This window comes from Nicotiana tabacum, chromosome 4, assembly GCF_000715075.1.
Source record: "Nicotiana tabacum cultivar K326 chromosome 4, ASM71507v2, whole genome shotgun sequence".
In the NCBI taxonomy this organism is placed as follows: Eukaryota; Viridiplantae; Streptophyta; class Magnoliopsida; order Solanales; family Solanaceae; genus Nicotiana; species Nicotiana tabacum.
In genome coordinates this window covers 17148990-17156924 of record NC_134083.1, presented here as the reverse complement: position 1 = coordinate 17156924, position 7935 = coordinate 17148990, and the positions used below count along the sequence as shown (strand labels likewise).

Below are 7935 nucleotides of genomic sequence, written 5' to 3'. Positions count from 1 at the left end.
GTTAATCAGACTTCTGTAGTTTACTTGTAGAACTTGATATTGATCTTAATGGTCTGTGATTAGCAAATAAGAAATACACCCATGGCAACAAAATTATCGGTAACTGCTTGCTATGAGTAAGTAACATCTTGAACTTTCAGTTAAAGAGTATAATAGAGGACGTGTATAATGAATGATGCAGCAATGGCCAAAGGATATCAACTTATTAATTATGAATGAATCATCAGCGATTTGCAAAGGCTCAACTGGGCAAACGTTCATCAAAATATTTTGTTCCTTTTCCAGTGACTAAGTGCGAATTTTGTACAATAAATCATTAAAGCCTTATAAAACATTTAATAATCAGCTAGTGAGTCAAGGATCTGCAGCAATCAGATAATGAGCTAGCAAGTATTCTTTTTGATATTACTAGCCTTTATACAGTAAACAGTAGGCATATTACTTCAGTTACTTCAATGTGCATACCATTGATAGGGGACGACATAAGCAGAGGGACCATCGAACAGAAGAATAATGTAGCAAGTTCCTTTGCTCTCTTTTGATATAACAAGTTCCAAGGAAAGAACTACACTTATCTTCATACATAAACCGCAGTGGTACAAATCGTTTGCTCCTTTAAATGGAAACAGCCTATATCAGATAACATGAGCATAAGGCAGACCAAACAAATGAATGAACCTTCTTTGAGTTCCACCATTTGCAGGCAAATAACTTCTGCTGAAACTTCATCATTTGTTAGTACACCTGATTTTAGATACCACAAAATAAATAGTAGTCTCACCTCTCTAACCACAATCTGGTTGCACAGTAAGAACAAAAATATGAACCCGCTAACTCTGCCAACAAAAAGGTAATAGAAAGAAAGAAAATAAGATGTCATGAATAAGGCCGATCAACTTCAAAGAGAAATTATTCATCGAGCTAGTATTATCCCTAAATAACCTCAAGGTCTTTGAATATCAATGTTCTTATAACTCAAGTGTTTGGCGAGCAGGGCCAGATAAGAAAATGCTGAGACATCAAAAGACACAGTACATGACAAAGCAGACGAGCCATCTTCTTTTTCTTACAATAAATAAGCAAGAATTTTATCAACATTCAAAACCCACATTAAGAAAATACTGGGTTACATACAGAAATTTTGTATATATAAATACAATCACTGCCCTAATCCAGAAGTGAGTGTACATAGCAGATGAGTTATCTTCATTCTAATGCGACAAATATAAGAAGGAACATTTCTTGCGTAGAGTTAATATCATTAAAGCATGAAGACGGTTTCACCGACAGATTGTTGTGATCCTATATCATGAGGCAAATGGAACATAGATGATAATATCTATTAAATTCCAACAGCATCTATGGGTTTTCAGATTATTTCAAGTCATGTTCATTTCTTCAGTTTTACCTAAAAGGACCGTAACACGACATATCAATCACATAGGTCCTGTCAACATAAACTTGGAAGGTGGAAGAAGTAGAACAGACAACTTTGACTAAATTTTCAAAAATGAAAAAGTGTAAAGTATCTGCTAGTAGAAAGCTAGTACTGGTAATAGCTCTGACCATTGTCCTGAGTAGGATAATTGCTCCAATTTCATTGGAAGGTCAGTGTCTAGAAGAAGGAGCTCAGGCAATATATACCATAAAATAATGGTGCAGCAGTGGACCAAATCACCTGAAAATAACACTTAATCAGCAAAATGACATCAATTTTCCACATTAGAGTAAGATTTATTTAAAGACACAAGAAACTGAATTCACAAGACAGGTTTTTATCTTAATTAGGTGCATTATGACTAAGCCTTGATTTTTCTTTTCTCACATAAAAATTAAACAGGAGATACCGAAGGGAAGCACAAGAAAATTCACTTCACTAAGCTTAGAAATTTGTGACTGAAGGAACCTTTCTTGTGTGTGTTCTACTTTTTCATTCTAATTTGTTCAGGTCTTGATTCAATAAGAAGGGATCTCAATCCAATTAGTTGTATCCTAGAACTAAGGACACCTCACTGAAATATCAGCACTTCTTAGTAAGCTAGCTTCAAGCATGTATTCCATAACTTATATGAGATCAGAGAAAAAAGGTCATAATCCCATAAAACAGAAAAGACAGGCTATATATGCAACCACAAAATAACATAAAGCTTTTTTTCAGCAACAGGGGAATGAGCTATTGCTTGCAAACAGAACAAAAATATATTCAAGCAGTGTCTGACCTCCATGCAAAACTTATAGAAAGACCCAAAGAGAAAGCACTAAACCACATTAACAAAACAAAGAAAACAAAGGTCTGATTTCACATATCCAGTTTCAACTCCATGCATGATTTCTGCAGCACATTCAATTTCAACTTCATGCATGATTTCTGCAGCACATTCAATTTCAATTTCATGCATTCACAGGGAAAAAAATAAGTACAAGAAAAACTGAACAGGATTCACGATATACAGGAAGTTTTTTCCCCCCATCTTTTCCTGAAAGGAGATTCATTTAGTTAATCAAAGTCAGATTACCTCTACTGTGATCAGGATGCTTTCAACTTTGATGTGGGTGCTTCGCCATCGGCATCCATAGTCAGGAACTGCAGAAAGAACAGAACAATCCAGCATAAAGTATTCTTGTTGAGCTAGGCTTGAAGAGCAACTTCAAAGGCTGATTGCTTTGGAGGGTTGCTAACACTTTCAGTATGCCCATCCATTTGACAACGCGTGATTAAGTCATTTGAAGTCAAGGAATTAGAGATCCAGGAAAACTTTACCATGGTCTCCAGAGCCATTGGTAATTTTTCAGAATATCCTGCTTTATCTAATCCTTGGGCTAAAGTACTGCACATAGCAAGACTAGGTACAAAACCTTGCTCTCCTATTTCATTAAGTGATGCCAATAGTGCAGAAATTTCTCCCTTCTCACACCAAGACTGCACTAATGTTTCACTTACATGTCCTTTCAAAAGACCTTTATCCAAAAGTTCATTCCAAAGACTGAAGGCTTTATGTAGATTCCCTTTTCTGTAAAGTGCATCAACCATCAAGCTGTAGACTACTTCATCAGGCTCAATACCCCTAGCCACCATCTCCTCAAATAGTGAAAACACTTTCAATTTGTCACCTAATCTGTGATAACCTTGTATGAGTGAAGTGTATGTCACAATGGTTGGTATCAGTTTCCTCTCTTGCATCTGTTGGAAAAGATCCTCTGCTTCTTTCATAACTCCATTCTTGCAACAGTAATCTATTAAAATGGTAAAAGTTACATGATCAGGTGGGTGCCTATCAGACATACCCTTCACCAACTCCAGTGCTTCACTCATTCTTCCTAACTTGCATAACCCATCAATTAATGTGTTGAAAGTAAGAGTAGATGCAATTCTCTTCTCTACCATTTCATGGAATAATGACAATGCCTTCTCCGTCTCTCCTGCCCTGCAGCATCCATGAAGAAGAGCATTGTATACAAAGGCATCCGGTTGAACACCCTGTGAAGGCATTTCATCCGATAAGCGAAATGCCTCATTTAGATCACCAGTTTTGCAGTAACCATCAATGATTGTGGAATAAGTCACAGCATTTGGTGCCAAACCCTTTCCAGAGATACCATCAAACACTTCCCTAGCTCTTGAAAGGTCACCGGACTTGCAAAGACCACCTATTAAGGCATTATAAGTGACGATGCTTGGCCTAACACCCTTCTGACACATTTCATCAAGTAGTAGAAAAGCCTCTTCCGAATTACCCTGCTTGCAGAAACCAGAAATGAGTGAGGTGTAAGTGAACACATCAGGAACTAGACCCTTGTTATAAAGCTCAGATAAAACATTCCTGGCATCTGACAATTTTCCATTCTTTGCGAGAGCATTGATAAGAATACCATAAAGCTGAACATTTGGCAGTCGTCCTATTTCAAGCATGCGATTCAGTACTGAAAATGCTTGCGCTATATTCCCATATTTGCAGTACCCATCAATAATAGATGTAAAAGTGGCATAATTAGGTGCTACACCACGATCTAGCATCTCCCAGAAGTACTGTTCTGCAACTTGCATATTCCCTGCCTCTCTATACCAAGAAATAAAAGCCGCAAAAGTATATGAATTCGGCCTCAATTTTCTCCTCTCCATTTCAACAAGACACATTCTCGCTTCATCTATCCTTCCCACCTTGCAGAGCCCAGTAATAATTGTATTATAACATAAAATATCAGGCAAGATACCTTTCTGCCACATATCCTGCACAATTTTTTTTGCTTCGTCAAACTTACCATCCTCTACATAGCCTTTTATAATGGGGGTATAGATGATAGCATTTGGTCTCGCCCCAGCTGCAATCATCTTCTCCAAAACAAGAATCGCTTGACAGAGATCTCCAGAGTTGCATAAAGCATTAATCAGCACACCACAAGTATAGGCGGAAGGTACCAAATTTCTGTCAGTCATCTCAACCAAAATCAGTTTTGCCTCCCTGGACCTCTTTTTCTTACAGAATCCATCAATAAGTGTGCTGTAGGTATAGATATCTGGAACCAATCCCTTTGCTTCCATTGACTCCTTTAGCTCCAATGCTTCGTCAACTGTACCAGTCCCACACAAGCCTCTGATAACCACATTGTATGTAACCAAATTTGGACTGCACCCCTTCTCTTCCATAACACGAAGAAGTCTTTTGGCGTCCTTAACATTACAAACCTTGCAATAAGCATTAATCACATTGGTGTAGGTGTAAACGTCAAGACTCATCTCGCTCTCCAGCATTCCTTCATATACCTTCCAAAACAATTCCGTTTTATTGCCCTTCAATAGTTCATTCAACAATGTATTACAACACAACACGCTGGGGGGAAAGCCCTCGTTTTTAAAACCCAAAAATGCCGAAACAGCCTCATTTAGCATACGCTTATTTCTATAAGCGTCAATTAGCAACTCAAACGCCACAGGTTTCGAGCTAAAGCTATCACATTCCTTAAAACATTTAACCAACGAGCTGAGAATATCCATCACTGCATATCCTCTCTGAAGCATTTCATCAAACATATGGTTGGCGGGTGCAAAATTGTTTGAATTGCATAAAGTCAAAGCAAGAATAGAGAAAGAATCAATGTGTTGAGTACCACCCAATTTGTGATTTGACCAGTCGAAGAAGTCAAGCAGGCGTTTTGGGTTAACAACCAATTTGTTTCGATCAAGCACGGAGTGGACCACATCTGGACTGAGCTTTTGAGGGATTCCCGACGACTCCAAGAGGAAATTCCAGTTTTTATGTTTCAGAAGCGCCGAGATTTCTTCAGCAGTTGATTTATTTTCTCCGGGAATGTTCGCGAAGCGCCTTGATTCAATACAAAATGAAACATGCCTTGCTTTCTTGATTACAAAGGCTTGCTTTGAGAGTAGCAGATTCATAATTTCTAATATGAATAAATTAACTTGTGGGGGCGTTGCACATAAGCAGTTAAAATGCTAGAGGATCTGAATCAAAGCCCGGATCTAAGAAAGGTTAAAGGATGCCTGTAGTTTTGCAGTGGAGACTCATGGGAGGAGCAATGGGTGCTTTTTTTGGTTGCTCTACTTCTATCTTGGACTCGTAAAAGTGGAAAAGATGAACGTCAACCCCTTAATAAGTTAACAATTCGGACAAACCAATTTAAATCAATATTTGAGAAAATGTTTCTCTTGATAAAAATTTAATTGTATGGTTTCATGCATATTTTTTTAAAAAAATCTTATTTTGTTTTAATTACTCTTTGAATTTTAATTTAATTAGAAATGAGGAGGTGTGAGATGGATGTTGAGATGGATGAAATGAAGGTCATTAAGACGAAGGTGACATGTTGAAATGCACGTGCGGGCATATCAGATTAGATAGAATTAAAAATAAAATTATTCAGTATAAAGTGAGTGTGGGCCCTGTGGAGGATAAGATGCAGGAGGCGAGACTTAGGTGGTTAAGACATGTTAAGAGGAGAGACACTAATGCTCCGGTGAGGAGGTGTGAGAGGTTGGGCGTTGAAGGGCCAACGAAGAGGTAGAGGCAGGCCGAAGAAGTATTGGAAAGAGATGATTAGGCGAGATATCATTGCTCTAGCTAATTGAGGCCATGACTATGGATAGGAATGTGTGGAGATTAAGAATAAAGGTAGAGGGTTAGGCAGGCGAGTGTTGTCCTTATTTGTAACAGTAGCTTTAATACATCACTTAGTATTCTTGTATTTTTTTATCCCTAGATTTCCGTTATTACCTGATGCTGCCTTGTTTCGATTTTCTCATTGCATTACTTAGCGAGTTAGTGTTAGTTTTGTATTTTTGCTTCGGTTGTCAAAATGGTTTGCTTGGTATTGCCTCTCTCCTTTTTCCTTCCTGAATCAAAGGTCTATCGAAAACGGTATCTCTGCCATTTGAAAGGCAAGGGTAGGGTGTATGTACACTCTTATCCTTCCCAGACAAAGCTTGTGGTGCTATTCTGAGTTTATTATTGTTGTTGTTGATTTGGAAAGGATGTTAAAGTCAATAAGGAATTAATAGAAAAAATGCACGTACAATTTGAGAAAGGAACTTTTAAGTTGCTCAATATCCTCGTCTCTTTTAGATATGAGACGTGTGAACAAACTTTTATTATACATAAAATAATATACAAGTTTTGAATTGTGAGAAATGAAAAAGGGGTAAAATTTCGGACCACTAACCTTAAATAGGAAATATCTCAGTTTAAGTTAATGTTATATTTCTTCCTAGTTCTGTATTTTTGGTTCCTATACATACAGTTAAACCATGAGTTAAAAAAATCTTAGAATTATATGCAGACCTAGTTTTTGATACCCTGTCTGTAGTATAGTGTCTCCGAAAATAACAGTCAGCAAATATATAATTTTTATACATTAATGTATAATATATAATATACATATTATTTATATATTTGGCTAGCGAATGTAATTATTTTTACGTAAGTGACCAAATGTGTAACTTGCCCAAAAATATTCCCAAAGAAGCCTATAACTCAAAGCAGGCTGGCCTATCGTAACAAGCTTGGACTGCTTGAAGTCAGATTGTGAATATGAGCTCTTATTGTAAAAAGCCTTAAAATAATATGGGCTCTTACTGTAAATGGCCTTAAAATAATATGGGCTCTTGTAGTAAGAAGCCTTAGAAAAGGGGCTAATAGAAATTCAAACATTTCAGACTGACATCTCCTCTGGAAGTCATTGGCAAAACGGCTAATCCAATCCTGGTAGATATAAGAAAAAGTCAGTGTTTTAAAACATATCCAACAAAATATAAAAGTAGAAATCATGGTTACTTAGAATTGGGATTTATGAGATAAGCTAATGCTCTAATGCATATCTAATGCGAATTGGTATTACAATTACTTTTTCTATTTAAATTCTACTTAGGTGAATGGGGTTGGTAAGAGCGAATTGGAGCTTCCCTTTATGTAGTGGTGGATGTACATTCTTCAAACTATTTATGTATAGTTGAGATTTTTCTACTATATATATATTTATACTAAGTTTACATTTGTTATCACCAATAAGTTTACATTTATTATCATTAGTAATTTGTAACAATAACAATAATAACATACCCAGCGTAATCGGGGAAGGATGAAGTGTACGCAGATTTTACCCTTATTTTTATGGGATAGAAAAACTGTTTCTAACGGACACTCGGCTCAAGAACATCTATTTTCAAAACAATTTTTTTTTATACCAACTACTATATCAATTCTTCAATAGCTATTTGGGAGGAAAAGAATGGAGGGTATGGGCATATGGGAAGAGAATCTTATGAATCAACAAGAGTAACTTTGTCATTTGCAAAATGTGTTAAATGTGGGGCAATTTCATTTCTGATACTGCAACAGTGTGGGGCAAATTAAAGGACTATTTTGTAAGTAGGCATACTTTGGGAAGAAAACAGTGAACAATGTGTTGTGGGGGAAAGTTCAA

The 7935-nt window shown here is 36.8% G+C and overlaps 1 protein-coding gene across 2 annotated transcripts; it reads right to left on the bottom strand.

The window, feature by feature from the left end:
* Positions 1-256: 256 nt before the first annotated feature.
* Positions 257-5606, bottom strand: LOC107800519 (uncharacterized). 2 transcript variants are annotated; one of them, XM_016623706.2, is made up of 4 exons: positions 2517-5601; positions 1567-1678; positions 782-836; positions 257-613 (listed from the first exon to the last, which is right to left on the bottom strand). In XM_016623706.2, the coding sequence occupies exon 1, from the start codon at positions 5393-5395 to the stop codon at positions 2630-2632; it is 2766 nt and encodes a 921-aa protein (XP_016479192.2). In that variant the 5' UTR covers positions 5396-5601; the 3' UTR covers positions 257-613; positions 782-836; positions 1567-1678; positions 2517-2629. The 2 variants fall into 2 exon arrangements, with proteins under 2 accessions (XP_016479192.2, XP_016479191.2); XM_016623705.2 differs by having other exon boundaries at positions 257-836; positions 2517-5606.
* Between the last annotated feature and the right edge of the window lie 2329 nt (positions 5607-7935).